The sequence below is a fragment of the Platichthys flesus genome, chromosome 4 (assembly GCF_949316205.1).
Source record: "Platichthys flesus chromosome 4, fPlaFle2.1, whole genome shotgun sequence".
Taxonomy (NCBI): Eukaryota; Metazoa; Chordata; class Actinopteri; order Pleuronectiformes; family Pleuronectidae; genus Platichthys; species Platichthys flesus.
Window position 1 is genome coordinate 12,496,950 of NC_084948.1, and position 18,967 is coordinate 12,515,916.

Genomic DNA, 18,967 nt, shown 5'->3' on the forward strand with positions numbered 1-18,967 from the left:
CATTTGCCTGAATAATAATATTCCTTACAATTTCAATAGGGCCTCACTGTCTGTCAATGCCTGCCATTGCCGGGCCTTAACAAATAACCCCCTTGGTTGAATTAACAAACAAACACCTGAGGCAGACTGTTTAAGACAGTTCTGACATTTTTAATATAACGATTTGATCATCATAGATGGATTGGTTATGATATTTGGATTTATGAACCTATATCCAAATACTATACTTGTATTTTATTTTCCTGTTGTACAATAATATGTTTCACCTCAGAAGCGTTGGTTTGTTTACATTTATATTTGCTGGAGACGTCTCGTGCGGAATTATCTTTACTGGACGACAATAGCCACAAAGCAACAGTTCACGTAAACGGCACCGATTTGCGACCTATAACAAAAAACACTTGACGGCAGTGTCATGGCAGCGTTCGGAGCCAGCTTCGAGAGCACAAGCAGCATCGAGGAAAGAAAGGAGAAAAAACGACAGGCCCGGCGAGAGGTGACAGAACAGGTACGAACCGAGACACGGGGAAACGACCGCTCTATGTGTGAACCTGGGTTTGGTTTCTCTGGTGTTGGTTATGGCGGCAGTGAGGACCGGACCGAAGGAAAGCCAACATGCTAACTAGGCTAGCATGTAGCAATAACGTGACGTACGGGGTTTTTTAGCGTCGTAACAGCATATTTTCACATTTGTGTTCTCGGCCTTGATGTTAATGACTTTCTCTGAATCTCAGAGCGTCTGTGTGTATTCTGAGTGTGTGTGGGCATAGATCCAGCAGGACAAACAGTGAGCAATGCAGATAGGAGACCTGCAACTGTTTCTCCTGGCTCTATGTCCTGGCCGCAGCTCTAAACTGTGTCCACCTCACAGATAAGCTTGTTGTAAACACGCCATGTACGCACACGCTTTTCTACCTGTGCGTTATCCCTTCAGCTGTGCAGCTTTGTTTACACTTCTGTCCCACACACAGACCAAGCATCTCCTGGAGATTAACAGCTGTTTAGACATTGGCGGCCCGGATCACCTGTGCATGAAGCGGCCAAAGCAAAGAGTGCAGCCGGGTCTGCTTTATTGTGTCCTGGTCTGAAGGGCAATCCGCTCTTAATGAGCTTAGTGTCACTGCCATTGCATCTCAAAGATAAATGTGAAGCTCCACACAGTTCTCCATAAGCACTGGCTAGTCCCTGTGTCCTTTTAATTTGAGTTGTTCTCTGATTTGTTTGTGTACATATTTCAATGTGCAGGCGAGACGATATTTGAGAGCCATAAGCTGGTTAACCACTGGTGGAAATACTATTGGCCCCTGTGCAATCTCAGCGCCACCTGACATATAAAATGGGAAATAACAGTATTTTTCAACCTGGGCCCTTTAAATGTTGATGATACTAATTAAAACTTACCTACGCCAGAAGCTGAAACACGTCAGCAGTGGCTCTGATGTAATCTCATAGGGAAACTGCACATGTTTCGCTCAACAGAGGATGAGAAATGAGGAGATGAGTGAAAGAGTTTCAATCTTTCTTCTGATTTTGACAATGTTGATAAAGCATTTAACCGTCCCTACTTGTTTGAGCCTGGGTATATGGAGAAATAGTTCATAAAAACTTAAGAGAACGAGAGGCAAAGCAGACATAATGATGGTTGTGAAGCTCTGGAAACTGGCGGTGTTCCTGTGGATGACATGACCTTATGCCCACAGAGGAAAAATGCCTATTCTGTAGGAAAGAATAGTGTCCTGAAACGATACCTCAGACAAATGTTGTGTGATCACGTTGGAGGATTTCCCCCACTGAGCAAACGGGCTGTGCTTCTGACATTCTTCTCTCCGCATGAAAATGCAAATGCTTGTGTCCCCTTACTTTCAACTGTTTCACTGATTTTCTTATTTCTTTCCCATCACCCAGGCCAAGCAGAAGTATGAGAGAGAAGTGAGGAAGAAAGAGCTGAAGAGGCTGAGGGGGGAAGACACTTGGATGCTGCCTGATGTCAACCAGAGGCTGCAGGAGATAGAGCACGTAAGATGGAACGGTTTTCTTCACATTTATTTGTGCATACAATCAAAAGAGTATGTTTAGCAACCAATAACTTTATTACATCTGAAAACAGTGGCAACTGTGTTACTGTCACAAGCATTAAGTTAGAGTTCCACACTTTTATAGTGACAGTATTTTATAATAGTATTTTATCATTAATCTACACATTCAGTGCCATTATGATTTACAGTATATTGAAGCAATTATCCAGAGGACAAAGAAGACCTTCATGATAATGATTCTCAAACACTCAGATGTCTTCAATCATACTTAAGACATTCATAGTTATTCTGCCATTATTGAGACATGAGAAAAACATGGAGCTGAATCATAATTGCTATATGATTTATGTCTCAGTGAAAAACAATAGCAATATAAATGAAATTCATGGAATCTGAATCCCCTACAGGAGGGCAGTTTGAAGACCAAGAAGAAGAAGAAAGAGAAGAAATCTAAAAAGAAGAAGGAGAAGAAGGCCAAGAAGGAGAAGAAGACAGTAGGAGCCGGAGATGGCTCCAGTGACAGCTCAGAGGTACATTAATTAGATTTCCCTCTGCAGGATACCTTTTAAAGAAGGTCTTAAATTGAAGCTAAATCTAGTTAAATTTGATAAAAGAAAACTTTTTCATTTTATAGAGATTGTAGTTTTTAAGATTTAGCTTTTGGTCTGGCCCTTTGTTTATTTTATATGATAATCTATACTTTCTCTTTTCTTCATCATCTATATCTCACCTACACTTTCCCCTCCCTGTCTCTGTTAGGTCTCTGGGGAGGATTGGGTTGAGGCTCAGCCTCAGATACAATCTGCTAAAGCCTGGCAGGTTCCCGATGAGTCCAAACCTTCAGAGATCGCCCTCAGCCCATCCCAGAATGTTCAGGTAGCATTTTGCCCAGATACTGGATAATGATATGAACAATGTTAGGTTTCACCCCAAATTGTATCTATCAATTTTCTTTCTCTTTATATTTACTTTTATTTTTAATGGGGTTGGATTTGTTATCCCATCTTTGAACCTTGTTTAAGCCTCCTCACTGTCCTACAGAGAGACGAATGGATGACCTTTGACTTCTTGGCGATGAAGACCACATCCACAGCAGAGAAGAGGGCTGAGAAAGAACGGCAGAAAGAGGAGGAGAAGGCAAAAGCTCAGGCCATTGAACAGGTCTGTTTGTTCTCCACTTTTTAATATCTGTCTCCTCTGGTTTTTGTTGTCATGTGTCTCTGATGCATATTGTGTCTTTATTTAGTTTCATTTTGCTGCATAGGGTTGTCTGAATGTTTATCATTTGCTTCCAAGTTAAGTTTTTTTAATGTACAGAAATGATTCTAGTTTGTGTTTGTGGTTCCTTCAGGCTGGCATACACAAACTTGAGCTAAATCCATACTGGAAGAATGGAGGAACTGGGCTGCCCCCAGGGGAGAAGGCTGGTACTGCTTTAAAGAAAGGTGATTGTCATTTGAGATCACAACTCCCTGTCAACACATTTTTCCAGCCATGTAAAATATTCCACAGACATATGTGGTCTCAACACCTCAGAATAGTTTTCACCAGATTGTCTTTATAATGTTATTCTCACTAACATTCAAGCCCAAGCTAAAATATATTTTAGAACAGGTAGAGATATGTGTCTTTTCACTGAGAGTTCTCAATATATTTCTTGATCAAAGGGAAAAAAAGGTAAAGGACTAAATGCATCAAAAATAAGCGCATGAATAGTGCTAGTAAACCAAACATTAAAAACAGATTTGGGGACACCAACATCTCTCAGTAAAACATGTGTAACACGAGAAAAAACCAAGATTAAAATCTGGTCAATAGGCACTGCTGCCTAACAAATACAATCTTTGTGATTTGCACTGTCCAATAGAGTCCCGGTGGCAGAGTCGTGGTGCAGAGCAGCTAAAGGCTCTTGCATCCATAGTCACAAAGAGAGACAGAGAATAAGCAGCGCCAAGCTGACAGGCACATGCAGGTATGTGTGCCTGTGTCTTTTATCTTTACATAGTAATTACAGTTCCCAAAGCATGGCCTCTCTCTGTTGGAAGATTTGCTTTAACAGCAAAGCAGAATATGCTGACGCAAACCTCTCTCACATACACAGCATCAGAGCCAGATGGAAGTGTTGTCCAATTGTGTTGTTGTAATTATGGTGTTGCAGGGGGTACTGGCTGGTTTCTGTCTCAATATATATTTTATACATAAGATGCTTTGTTTAGTTAAGAAACAAAAGTTGGACAAACTTTGTGGTTTAACAATCAGGGGAAATGCTCCAGGAGTTAAGCAGGTGATAAACAGTTGAAGTTGAGGTGGTGCAAAAAAATAAGTTATATTTTATACATTGGATAACTTTTCCATATTGAAAGGAGATCAAAATTACATCAAGAGTATTTCATCTTTTGTTTGATTGCCTCCAGTTTAAAAACTTCATCAATACTCTCCTAACTCATCATAGTCCGTCACTTGTTGTACATTTTCATTGGTCACTGCTTTTATTTATGAATTCTACCCTAAATAATATATATAACAAGCAGATGATTAAACAGTCACCTCAAACACACTCACATCCTTGGTGTTGGTTTTGTTCAATACATTCGTCATTTTTAATCTCTCAAAATATGTTGGTTGATGTTGTTGTGGAAAAAAACTTTATTTTCCATGTGATTCAATATTTCTCTCTCAGCTCCATACATCAAGCAACATGGATCCAGAAGATTTTTTTAATGTCTTATTTAATTTCTGCATGTCTCTTATGATTACTCTGTAGTGAAGTGGTATAATCAACATAACTTGATTTTATACCGTTTTATCATCTTTTAAGTCGTTAGTCACAAGTTAATGACAATGTTGAAAATATGACTGCCTCACTCTGGGGCTCAGAATTAGTTAAATGGAGCAAACATAGTATCAGCATGTGTTTCTATTTTTTTTCCTTCTGTTCCTTCAGGCTCAGTTGTCAATGATGGAGGTCTGGGCTGGCTGAGGAAGAGCTACCAGAGGATGAGGGAGCAGGCAGAGAGGGAGCAGCGCAGCGTCAACGATGTGGTGGCTGAGAGATATGGGGTGAGAACTGATTGCACACTGGAAGTGGTTCACACACTGGCAGCCACAGTTTAGCCAGCATATATGGTTATCCAGATCAGGATGTTACACACTGTTGAATTTTTTCTAAATGGAGATTTCGATGGGTTGTTTTTAATATTGATTACCATTTACTCTGACTCACAATGTCGGGGTACATGCACTCGATAGTAAAGGATTTGTTCACAAATTTCACAGAAAATAGTGTGAATAATGTTTGTCTTAATTCTTTAATTGATATTAAAATACATTTGTGGTCAGACAATGCAAGTTCACACACACACACACACACACACACACACGTACAATGTGACTTGTTTTGATAGTTTCAACAGTATCTTCATTTTTGTCCTCAGTTGACAACTTTGACAACATAAATAATGAAATCAAAAGTGATGTAAATATTAAGATTATTTGACGCTCTCCAGATCAATGCACTATGGCTTGCTCTATGCTAATCACTTACACGTAGAACTTATCATAATAATAACCTGCAGAATTCATATTTATATTCCTGGGTAAATGGGACGTGGCTTCTTCTGCCACAATGAAGTTAAAACTCCGCCGGAGAGGAGTTTGTGAGATCACGTTTTCTGAGCTGCAAAAACCTGGGAAAGTATTTTGATATGTGTTGGGTTTTTCCTTCCCCCAGTCAATGGAAGACTTTCAGCAGAGACTTGCCGAAGCTGAGGAAGCTGCATATGAAAAGAAGGGAGGAGGAGACAGAGAAGGCCCAGCAAGAGACGGGTGGAGGAAACGAGAGAATGACATCCGTGACAGATGGAGGAGAAACGAGGGAGATGCAGAAGATGAAGGCCGGTGGAGAAAAAACGAAAGACAAAGGGACTCATCACCTCGAGACCGAGAGCGATACCGAGCGAGAGGAGAGGAGGGGGAGAGCGAGAGGGGAGGAATTCGAGGGGGAGGGGAGGAGCGAGGTCGAGATGGAGACAGGTACATAGAGAAGGATAGAAACAGGGATAGAGACAGAGAGAGGGTGAGAGATGGAAGAAGAGACAGAGAGAGGGATGTAGATAGGGAAAGAAATAGAGAAAAAGATCAAACCAGTGCTTCCTCATCATCATCTTCGTCCAGGAGTCAAAGCTCTCTCTCTGGTTCACTTAAAGGTCGGTTCCACAAACCCTCCGAAGACGATGACAGTGTTGAAGGTGGGTTGACGTCGAGGCCTTATCCGATACCTCGGGGTCAAATTTAGCAGAGACAAACACAACACCTGTAGTTTGACATAATAAGCCTCTTGGAAGCTTTAACATGCTTTGTGATGTCTTTGCTGTCCAGCCCCAGAGCGCCCTCGCCCGACTCGGCCCTCCACAGGCTTCCTGAAACCCAGCTCCGATGATGAAGACTCTGGTCCGCCTAACGCTGGCGTTCCACCCTGGAGGAAGAACAGCAAACTGGCCCCAGAATCTGACCGCTCGGAAAAACCACAGCAGGAGAAAGAGAGGATTGTTGAGAAAGCTGTAACCCCTCCTCAGGCTGGTCCATGCGGTGACAAAGCTGCTGTGAAGACATCAAGGTTTTTAATCTTTTAAAACCTTTGCTACCTTCAAAATAGCTTCTGTGACATTTAAAGCTGAGTAATGGACTGAGTGTTCCAGATGTAGCTGTGTTTTGATGGACATTACAAATTATTCTCTTCATGGCATCAGTTGTAGCTTTTTTTAAATGCTAAAACAAACTCTTCAAACCATTCGTCAGCTGCCTTTTAACTCTTCAAACCATTCTTAAAAGGCTACAATTAAACCACAGCGTTTTCTAGGAAAAGACGATTTTGTTTTTTTGAATTCTATAACAGTTGAAGTTACTGCAGTTTGTCAAATACAAAGCTAATGGAAAGGGAATACATTTTTCATAAATAATTAATGTTAATACGTTAGTTTTGTATTCTCTGGGGGTTTAACAACTATTTGATTTAATCTGTTAAAATCGATTATAAAAGTGGTTGTCACCCTTCTTCTTTCTATGTTTTCCTTCTTCTTCCTAGTTCGATCTTATTGATCTTCCTCTACTCCTCCTTTTCCCTCTCCCTCTCATTCTCGCCTTCCTTCTTTGGATCCAAGTCAAACGATTGCATCAGAAACGTGGCCATCCAACATATAGCAGTGTCGTGGGCCAGATGTCAGAGGATCGCTGCGTCCTCAAGCCTCCTTAGTGCAGTGCTGTGCCTCATTAGGCTAAGTTGTTTGGGTAAACTAGCACATGGAACCCCTGCAGCATGAAGTGAGTCTTGAAGTGGGGTAGCAGAATGAAATGAGGCTATGAGGAGTGTAATAGACTAGAACGCTGCAGTTCAGATTCTCACAGACAAAGCTATAATGATCTGTAGGGGGCACAAAGACTCAAATGAATCAAAACAGATAAACACTGTGAGAGCTCGGAAACAAACAACTACAAGGTTATACAAAAATAAACTTCCCACATAAGTTTCCCGGTTTTGGATTTAGGGTTATTGCCAGGGAGGATAATGAAGTCACTAAATCCTGTTGTTCAGAGGCTGAGTTGTGGGAGAAAGAGTTGAAGAAGTTCTGAGCTAGAGGACTCGTGGCAATGGTATCTCTAGGAACTGTTTGGTCTTCTCTCATTTTTCAATTTCCTTTACTACCTTTTGTGTCGTTCTACCCTTCACATTGTTTTTCTTTGTCCCAGGATTGAGAGTGAAAGTGAGGAAGAAGAGGAGGAGATTCCTCTGCTGTCAGAGGAAGAGATGAACAGACTGGCAAGCGAGTTGGTGAAGGCAGAGATTAGGGGCAAAACAGTGAGTAATTTATTGTTGTATAACTGCTTAAAATCTCAGGATGAAAAAAAGAGTATCCGTATACATTGAAAGACACAGATAAAGATGTGAACTAGGAAAGAACATGTGATTCAAGAGCCGTTGCTGATTAAGGCAACACTGTAAGCAAAACCGTGTGATCGTCACACTGTTTTGATTTAAAAAAGGCCCTTCAAGCCTCAGTTTTCATTGAGCTTTACTCACTGATATTTATAGTCGATAAACTAAATGTGTTTGGTGGACTGGTATTAAATAAACTTTACAGTTGATTTTATTTTTCAACACCTTTCCTCCCAGTCTTTGCATAGGTTTAACAGCACATCATGGGATAATAATTTATAGTGTTTATTGATCGGTGCACTTAACGCCCCCACTGTCTTCACTTGTCAATGCTAAGAGTGCTATTGGGATCTCTTATAGAGAGTGTCAAAGGGCTGACTGTCAAACAGACACACTTCCACACACACTAAGATATTCACACACTCACACCTATAAGTGCTTTCAACCTGACAGCCAGCATCTCCCTACACGACAAAGCAATCTCTCTGTCTGTCTGTCTGTCTGTCTGTCTGTCTGTCTGTGTGTGTGTGTGTGTGTGTGTGTGTGTGTGTGTGTGTGTGTGTGTGTGTGTGTGTGTGTGTGTGTGTGTGTGTGTGTGTGTGTGTGTGTGTGTGTGTGTGTGTGTGTGTGTGTGTGTGTGTGTGTGTGTGTGTGTGTGTGTGTGTGTGTGTGTGTGTGTGTGTGTGTATAAATACTCGGCAAAAAAAATACATATTGCAGATTACCAGTCTAATATTGGTCATCAATATACCTTAATCTGATTTTATTCGCTTAATGGCTTTAAAATGTGTTTTATTTGTCAAATACATAATTGTTTGTGGTGCAGACCCTGGTTGAGAAGCTGAAATCACAACTGGAGGCAGCACGGAAAGTCAAAGACGACCACGCCGCCCGAAAGAAGCTACTGGACACGGCTGCATCAAACCAGGTTAGTAGATGGTATCCAGTAAGTTAACAGTCGTTGTCTAACTAATTTACAAGTGATCCGGAGGAAAGACAAAAAAAATGACACATTTCACAGTATAACAAAATATACTTTAAAACATTTCAAAGTATTGTCTTCAAAATTATGATTAGGTTTAACATCCCCCCTGAACAGCGTTTACATAAACTGATGATTAACTTCAGTGAAGGCAGGAGTTGTTGCAGGCTGTTGAATTAGACTACATTAGTTTTATGTTCGGTAAAGCAAGTTTTTCTTTAGACCCACAGTTTAACTCTACAAATAAAGCAGTCTTCTCAGGTCAAGAAAGATGGAAGAACTTTTTTAATTGGTAACTGTTTTCCTCTCTCCGTTTCCCCTAATATGTGCTTTTCTTATCTAAATACGTTTTTACCCTTGTGCTTATCTACGCAGTGTTGTTTCCCCTTTATTTATCCCCCCCCCCCCCGGAAACACACAGAAACACACTTCATACACGTTACTGCAGATTTTCACATTAATTCCCAAATATGCACACGACTAAATTGGGTATAAGCATAAACAGCATGCATACTCATGATAAGACACACAACCACACACTGAATCTTGTGCCATTTATCTGCTGGCTGCTTCTTTGTTCTGTTCCATCGTCTAACAAAAAAAACCCTTTCAACCTGTGAGAACCTGCTACAGTGTCTTCACAATGATAGTTTTTCGTTTTTTTTCCCCACAAAACTATGAAAATACATTTATACACATACATACAGTTGGTTTCTGCAACATCCACCTCACACCATATAGGAAGCAGGAAAAGCGTCTCAACAAACTCGTCATCAGATGAAGAGGAATTTAAATCTGATTGCTGTCAAAGGAAGTAGTTTGTGTCTCCACCATACATCTGTGTTTGTAGTACAAGCCATCAACACGGACCATTGGCTGTGCCCTGACATCACATCAATACTTTTTCTCCACTTACTGGCTTTTCTTCTGGCTACATACACACAGACTCATATAAACATATATTCTCAGATAAACGGCAGCGTACTTCCGACATGAAACTCAAGACATCTTCATACAGGAAGCAGGCTGTGATTATTTATGTAACCTGATATCATAATTTGTAGGTTTGGCCAAATGCATCCCCAGTAAGGCTGTCCTGTCAAATTTAAATACTAGCATGAGATCCTCCAAAAGCTTTCAGAGAATTTGTCATAATTCGTAGGTTTTAGTGCACTTATCAGCTGAGAGGTACTTCGGCTCTCTTAAAGACGGAGTGCTGTTGATTTGCACTCGTTCGGGATCCTTCCAGTTTGCCTCGTTGTGGACGACTTTTGGCTAATCGTCACTGTTCAGTGTTCTTACTCCTGATGCATGTCTAGCTCACATAGTGTCGAGCCTCAGGTGACCCGACCAAGGCGATGGAGCAAAGAAGTATTCTTCTCACTTTCTGTTTTGACTGTTTCTCTACCTCTGCTTCTTCAACCTTCATCTTGTGTCTTGTCTGTCTCTGTTTGTCAGTAAGTCCAGTCTGTTTTTAGGCCGTCTAATCAGTCAGTGGCTGCAGTTAGGTTGTTTTTCCTCCAAAAGATGTATTCAGTATTAAGAGGGCTTCATAAAATGATGAGATACTGTGTTATTCTAACTTTAGCGCAGCTCAGATTTCAGCTCCTCATAACAAGACCAGAAAGAAAAAAAATCTTTTGTGCTTCATTTTCACCAAGTGAACTGAGCTTCTCTTCACCTTTTGTCTACCTAACTAGATAATGTTCAATAATGCAAAGATTTCCAAAGAAAAACGCACCACTGTAATTCACCACTGTAATTCATAAATACTCCCAATGACTTTGATGTAATCCAAGTAGCTAATCATACTTGGGAAGCATAAATGTAAATCTAACTGTGTTTTAATACAATATTTCATGTTAACAAATTTATCCCATATAATACCCAGTGTTTTCAACACTATAAGTAAAAAAGCAAATACTTCCTCCATCCTTGAGGCCTTGGTTTTCAGGCTAAATCAGAACATTGCCAGTTGGCTTTTGTTGAGATCACAGTCAGCCATTCAGTCCACCCAGTGACTGACAAGATAGTCCAATACAGAGTGAGTTACAAGACTAATTAAAACACTCAGTTTTATGTGTTTTGGACTTAATAAGGTTTGGGCCTCAGGGCCCTTTGAGAGGGAATTAAAACCTGTGCTTAGTGGTGAAGTCATCCAAGCTGTTACAGGCCAGCTCGGCAAATGCAGCATTTCTGATCTGACATTTGTTGGAGACATTGGATGATATCAGGCATTCTTTTTGTGGGTATGTCTGGTGTAAAAAACACACTAGAAACAAGTCTTTCAGCCTTCTGGTCTTGACCCGACTGTGTTTTCTCTCTCCAGGTCCCAGGTCGCTCCATTGAAGACGAGGAGGTCCTGCTGTTTAGAACGGATCATTCGGGTCGGGCCTGGCCAGTCAATGCTCCCTCCGGACCTCAGGAGCCCCATGGAGGACGGCGGAAAAAGAAATCGGTAAAGAGAGCGAGAGGGGGTGTGGTAGGAAAGTAGGGGGGGAAATCTTAGTTTTCAATGTGTGTAACATTGAGTGTAACAAGAGCAGCGACTTCAACTGACTCTGAGTTTAAATGTTTGTAGCATTCATATCCGGACCACCTCCATAATAAATGTCTCCCTAACTGTTTGTCTCGCCTTCTGTTTCCTCTGGATCAGTCTGTCGCTGCTCTGTCCATTTCTGTCAGAGTCCCTCTGTATGTTGTCAGTCTTTTTCCCCTCCATAAAAAAAGACTGACAACAGTCCGGAATGATCCCAGCAGTTCAGACTCAGCCACGCGCTTTATGGATGTTTTATCACCACCTCTCACCCCCAAAATCTACAAATTCAAGGATAATGATAATTTTACTTTTAATCATCCAGTTCAGATTTGTTTCAGGTTCTTCCTCTCTTCTCTCACTTTCCACTAGATTTTACGTCTTTTTTTTTTACCCAATTTCCAATGAGTTTTCCTGTTCACTTGTCTGTCCCTTCTTCCATTGGTTCACATTCCTCTCTCTGTACCTCTCTCCTCAGATCGAGACCCATGCTGATGGGGAGCGTGTGCGCTACTTCCAGGATGATGACAATGTTGGTCTGAAGGAGATGGTGAGAAGGGAGAAGATGAGCTCAGCACAGGATCAGAACGCCCTCTACTCCCGCATGGCTGCTAAGGTAAGAAGACAATGGTTTTACCAGTTGGCATCGCTGCACACCGATTGGATACTAATAATTTCCAGAAGGAAAAGTGTGATCCATCATGTATCTGACCATAAAAAAAACTTGTGGTATTAGGGCACAGATCAGTTATTCTGAGTGCAGGACAGAACTGTTCGTACCAGCGTACAAACTTAAGTATGTCAGAGGAGGTTGGCTTGAATTCTGACTTCTGTCAAGTTGTTGCAGCTGCTTTTACTAAACATGGAACATGTGTCCAGCTTGTGCTTAGATTTAATCTGCACTCAGATATTTTGTTGCCCCCTGCAGCTCTTATCTTAAGAATTAGAGCTGGATAAAGGATAAGATAAAGATTTCTCTTATCTTATGTTAATGAGAATAACCAAATAATGACAGTCGTCCACTATGTTCCGCTGCAAATGTTTCTAATAATTACTACAGTAGTTTGTGATGGCTACAGATTGTTGTAAAGTTGAAAATGTATTACAAGCAACAGACATTAGGAATGACACCCAGCAGAGTTTGAAAAAAAAGATTATGTCAGTGAGAAGAATGTATATATAAAAACAAACTCACTCATTACACTTGCACACATGCGTGCTGCACCAACAAAGAGTGACACTAAAAATACATCTTTAGTTACCATGGCAGAGCTTCTATAAATACTACCTCTAATCATCAATTTAAAAACATAGAGCAGATGATCATCACTGAACAGGTTCATACATGGAAGCTGCACAAGCCTTTGCACACAAATTTGCTCTTAAATGAATCACAAGGCTTCTGTTAAAAGTGTTTTAAAGTTCACTGTGTAGAATTTAGTGATATCTAGTGGTGAAGTTGCATATTGCAGCTGAATACCCCTCCCATCAGCCTCCCCTTCCAAACATGAAAGAGAACCTTTAGTAACCTTCACTTTTCATAAAAACTCAAAAGATGTTTAGTTTGTCCAGTCTGTACTACTTTAAAAAAACATGGCGGTGGTAATTTAATATAAAGCTCCCATTTTAGGGTAAAGAAAACAACAATTCTTACAATTTAGATGAAACACACTAGTTAAACAAACGAATCCCTTTCACGTAGATCTTACATACAGGACCTTTAAGAGCTTCTGGGGAATTAAACTCATGACCAAAACAAATTCAATGGTCCTTCAGAAGCTAAGTTAAAAAAACCTGTACCGTATCTGTACCGTTTTGTGTTTAGCAGCTGGAAGTTGTATCCACTGGTCAGTGACAGATCTGCAGATTTCATGCTGTGTATTTGTATTAATAAATCAGTAGTATGCCAGCAATGCAGTATGTAAATCTCTTCCAGCTCCCTGCTACAGCAGAATTCAAAATCTATTATTTAAATGCGATCAGGAATGTGTCCATTGATCATTAGCTGACACTTATGTCAAGAAACGACCATGAGCAGTGAATATTAAGACTGACGGCATGTATATTGATTTATTACCATATTACAGCCAATTAGTGTGTGTGTCATGTGACTTAATGTGTGTGTGCAAAAAAACGGTACACTCCTGGACACCTATGTGCTCCAACACACACATGTACAAACACAAACACACACACACGTGCACACCCTCCCTCCCACACTGCCACTAAACTAATCCAATTTTCACTCTCTCGTACATGGCAAGTCATGCCCACACACACACCACTTCATCCAGGCCGGCCTCTTGCTCTCTCTCACACGCGCACAGATTTCAACCTGTTACCCGGTCGCCATGGTGACAATGCTCAGGCGTAGATACACTAGATACGTACGCAGCGTCCTGCCACACACCGTTAACACATCGAGACCAACCTACATGTAGAGTCCAGTTCAGGCACATTGCGTGTGTGCGCACGCACACAAACACTCACAAAATAATCAGTGGAAATGGCACAGATGGTAGTATTGCGTCAGCAACTACATAAACCACTTAGCAGCCACTTTCATAGCACAGTTAGCATCTCTACAGAATTTTTCTAACGATCACTTTCCCACTTTTTAAGAAGTGCCAGCGTAGAAATTTTTAAATTCCGTCTCCCTTTCATCAAGCATGTCTCTTAATTACCATAATATCCCACAAAGAGTGTGATTATTTATACTGTAGCATGTTCTTCCCACACTTTTGATTGGATAGAGAAAACACACCAGGTTTGGTCAATAACAATCACATGCCCGTCAACTGCTGTGCTCACTCTCTCTCTCTCTTCTTCCCTACATCTCCATCTCCTCATCCACTTCTCCCTTCTATCTCGTCTGTCTCGCCCATTGCCTCCATCGCCAACAATTGTGCTCCACTCGTCTCCCCAGATGATGGGGAAGACAGACGGCGACAACTACACGCTGGATGACATGTTTGTGTCGAGTGCAGCGCAGCGGGAGGGCGAGGGGACGGAGGAGGAGAGGATGAGGAGCAGAGCCATCGGGGAGAGTAGGAGGATGGTCGCCTCTCTGGAGAAATGTCACCACTGCTTCAGCAGCCAAGAGCTCCAGAAGCACCTCATAGTGGCAATAGGCAGCAAGGTAAGGCATTGTGAATGTGGGGCTCCTTTCAGAAGGGACGAATGAGCTTTATTCATTATTTCCCAAAGCTTTTGTCTTTCAGTGCATCGTTTATTCAGATCTACGGTGGCAGAGACGTGTCACACACGTGCAGAAAGAAACAGAACAAATTTATGCGAAATCTTCAACGCAACTTCAACCTCCATAATACAACTGCATAAGCCAGAACTAATGCAAAAGTGACAACTCAACTACAAAAGCTACAACTTGACTACAAAAAACAGAAATGACAACACGACAAAATAAACACATCACAACAGAAAACGATTATGTTGATAATGAAACGCGTAGATTTAATTACTGCAGTCAAGTGAGCTGTCGTTCACTTAAAGGTTCCGTATCTAGAATTTAGTGACATCTAGTGGTGAATTTGCATGTTGCAGCTGAATACCCATCTCCTTATCCTCCCCTTTCAAACATGAAGGAGAACCTGTGGAAGCCTACACTTGACATAAAAACTCAAAAAGGGTTTAGTTTGTCCAGTTTGGACTATTGTAAAATCAACATGGCGAACTCCGTAGACAGGATCCGCTCCCAATGTAAATATAAAGTGTTTAAGTATAAAGGGGCCATCTAGAGTAAAGAAAACAACACATACTTTAGATGAAACATGATGAAATTCCATTAATAGGCTTGTGCAACTCATGCCACAGTATAGATTAGCAGTCCAATTCAAATACATTACGTCCACAATTATAAGATAAAGATATGATGTCTGACAAATAGTTGTCATGTTAGTTGAATTATTATTGCAGGTGTTAATTTTAGGTGCCCAAAAAAATATATATTTGTTATTTCATATGCTATATGAACAGAATGAGTTTGTGACTTGTGTGCAGGCGTACCTGAGCCTTCCTGCGGGAGTGTCGATGACGGAGGGCCACTGTCTCATCTGTCCCCTCCAGCATCACTGCTCTGCCACCGGATTGGACGAGGATGTCTGGTCGGAAATGCAGGTCTGCCAATCAGTGTTCCCTTGTAGTTTGGCAAAATAACAACTTCTATGACTGTTGCTGTACAGCAGTGGTTCATAAACGAAAGTCTTATTTCACTTTTTCAATGAATTAAACTTAATACGAGTTTCCTGCTGCTTTGCTGTCCCCAGCTGTTCCGGCGTACTTTGGTCCGTATGTTTGAATCCCAGGAGCAGGACTGTGTGTTCATGGAAACACACATGAACCCACGCAGAAGACAACACATGGTCCTCGAGTGCATCCCACTGCCCAGAGAGCTGGGTGATATGGCACCCATATATTTTAAGGTTTGTTGTTTCATTGGTGTGATGGAGCACATTTATGGGATGAAGGCATAGGTTACAGTGTAAGGCAGGAAAATCAAATACATGTAGAATTATAAATGTTTTCTGTGTGTCCCCAGAAAGCCATAATGGAGTGTGATGAGGAATGGGCCATGAACAAGAAGGTTGTCGACCTCTCTTCAAAAGACGTCCGCCAAGCCGTATGTTCCCTTTTTTTCACCGTCTTTTTACCAATCTGTCGTTGATCATTTTTCTTTGGTTATTCTTTTCTCATTTCTTGTTTTTCCTCACTCTACTCCGCTCTTGTATTTTCTCGTTCTTTCTAAAGTTTTCAATTTTGTGTGTGTGTGTTGCTAGGTTCCTCGAGGTCTGCCCTACTTTGCCGTAGACTTTGGACTCCAGGGAGGATTTGCTCATGTGATAGAAAATGAACAGAAGTTCCCTCATTACTTTGGCAAGGTCAGTTTGTGAATTAAGGCTGTTGCTTCTCGTACAGTTTCATATTGTTTTTTGTATCTCTTAGCAGGAAGAAGTCATTATTATTTAGTTCCAGTAACTTCATTAAACCACATGTGTGACAGTGGGTCGCAGCCCCAAATCAATCCTACAAAGATCGAGGAAGATCTCACCTCACTTTACATTAACTCAGTCACTTCATGACAACAGAGATTTAAGAAGATGTTTGTTGATAACTGACAATACAATGTTAATAAATCGTTAGTCATGCTTACGGTAAAGCAACTACTGTCAGGTCAAAGTTGCTTCATATGAACATTGTTAGAATTTTGATATTTGATTGTTTTTCTACTATAACTAATCAGTTCAAGCAAATTGTCACTGCAATATTTCAAAAAACATTCATCTCTCCTCCCCTCGCAGGAAGTGGTCGGAGGTATGATGGACCTGGAGCCGCGGCGTTGGAGGAAGTTGATCAGAGAGAACTTTGACGATCAGAGGAAAAAAGTGCTGCAGTTTGCACAGTGGTGGAAACCGTTCGACTGCACCAAGACTGAGAGCTAACTGAACACAGACAGACGAGTGTGCATGTTGGATTTGACTTGGGAAGACGACAAACTCACAGTCCCACAAACTGTGCAGGCGTCAATACAATTTTAAATGTTTTATTGTTCGAACCTTTTTCTTAAATAAAAAACAAGTCATCTGATTTATGCAGTAGCTGTCATTTGTGTGTTACATAAACACGGAAGAAGTGATTACTTATAAACATGTTTCCAAAAGCTTTTCGAGACAAAAATCTTATCCCCCCCCCCATCATGTAGTATTACAACATATTTAAACACTAGTTTGTGTTTCAAGTTATTGAAAGAATTTCATTGTCAATTAAGACTTTTTTTTCATAGTTTGAGTCAGAACTTTTTCAGAAATCAACTAAACACAAGTAGACATCCCATGCTGATTTACAAGTAATTCTTTAAGGCACCAAAAACAGTATTTATATTCCAAAAATGGGCATAAATGAAATGTCTGAAGAAAGAAAAGGGATAATGTCTCTGTATCTGCACCTTTCCTGTAAAACTGATTCTCAAACTTGGGGCAGGGTCAAGATTGACACCATGCTGCATTAATATGATTCACACAGCAAAATAAACACAAAAAGTTTGACGATAAAACTCAGTTTTAAAAATTTTTCATTAATTACTTTCCCTCAATCATTCTTAATGAGTGATATACAATTTGTTGGGTCAGGGGGATTTTTTTTTTTTGTGGCTTCCGAACCACCACTGCTGTAAAAACTACACTGTGCAAGAGGATCATTGTGGGTGCAAGACAGTGTTGTGTGTCTTTGTGGTCTTCACTTTTCCAACATAGGAAACAACAAAAACTCACTTTGATATGTTAGTGGCCGTCTGAATTGTGGAGTCGAGCGCTTCCACCCTCTATTTTCCACGCCTCGCTTTTCTCCACTGCTGTTCTCCAGTCCAGGGATTTAATTTCTTACTCTGTGGCCTCCTGATCTGCTGCAGCTGTCACTTCATTTTAAGAGGTTTCAGTGTCATCTCAGTCAAACCGGGGCGAGTGTGTACACATGCACACCCCGCAGCATCGCAGCCCTCACCCCCCCGGCTCGGCCTGCTGCACATACACTTCCTCCCATGGGCAATCAGCCACCTTGTCCCGGTGTGAGACCCCATCTGTGTTTTTTCAGTCGTGCTATTGGCTCTTTGATTAGCTCGTCACTTCAGAGGCTCACCTTATTTCCAGGATTCATCTCAGACTCCATGTGGTGCATCGGTGCCGCCGGTTAGTGCTGAAGATTAAGATTAAGATGCATTTATTAGTCCCAAACACATGCACAGACATGCACAGGCACACTCATGCAGGTAGGGAAATTTAACTTCTGCTTTTGACCCATCTGGTGCAGGACACACAGAGCAGTGAGCGACCATGTACAGCGCTCAGGGAGCAGACGTTGGGGGAATAAGGTGCCTTGCTCAGGGGCACTAGACAGGGTAGGGAGACTCTTGGATTTATGGACAGATCAATCCAGGTTCGTCTTTTGTTGTCTCTCCGTGGAGTCGAACCAGAGACGAACCAGAGACCTTCTCTGCCCATAGTCCAAGTTTCTGCCACTAGACCACCGCCTCTCCAATCTGTTTGAGTCACGTTTCATGTTGGTGTGTGCTGCACTGTTACGTGTGTTTGGTCACAGAGAGAAAGGGACATGCCTCAGAATAACACAGCTAAATGACATTCAATCAAATGATGAGTACAGGTATTTGTGTTGTCACAGTTAGATCATTGTTCTGTGATCTGGTCCAACACATCGTACAGTAATTTGACAAAGCTACTAAATAATTGTACTATGTAGTAATATCATTTTCTATCAGACACATTATTTTACTCATTTAGTTATCAAGTAGTCGTGGCCTGGAACGTTCTTTGACATTAGAAAATAACATTTTGTTTTTTTTACTTCGGACTTTAGCCCTTTAGCCCTCCATGACTTCCTTGTTTATAGATTTACTTGTTAGTGTTGAAGATGCGATGTAGATGTAGAGCGCCATTAGCCCATTTGATCATTTG

The 18,967-nt window shown here is 41.2% G+C and overlaps 1 protein-coding gene across 1 annotated transcript; it reads left to right on the top strand.

Moving 5' to 3' along the window:
• The first annotated feature begins 355 nt into the window (after positions 1-355).
• cwf19l2 (CWF19 like cell cycle control factor 2) lies at positions 356-17,087 on the top strand. Its single transcript, XM_062386153.1, has 19 exons — positions 356-508; positions 1,906-2,016; positions 2,444-2,566; positions 2,796-2,912; positions 3,078-3,197; positions 3,388-3,481; positions 4,981-5,096; positions 5,767-6,283; positions 6,414-6,651; positions 7,782-7,890; positions 8,795-8,896; positions 11,280-11,408; positions 11,965-12,102; positions 14,413-14,625; positions 15,504-15,620; positions 15,770-15,925; positions 16,042-16,122; positions 16,280-16,381; positions 16,802-17,087. Exons 1-19 carry the CDS (start codon positions 416-418, stop codon positions 16,940-16,942), a joined length of 2,817 nt encoding a protein of 938 aa, XP_062242137.1. The 5' UTR covers positions 356-415; the 3' UTR covers positions 16,943-17,087.
• Positions 17,088-18,967: the final 1,880 nt, after the last annotated feature.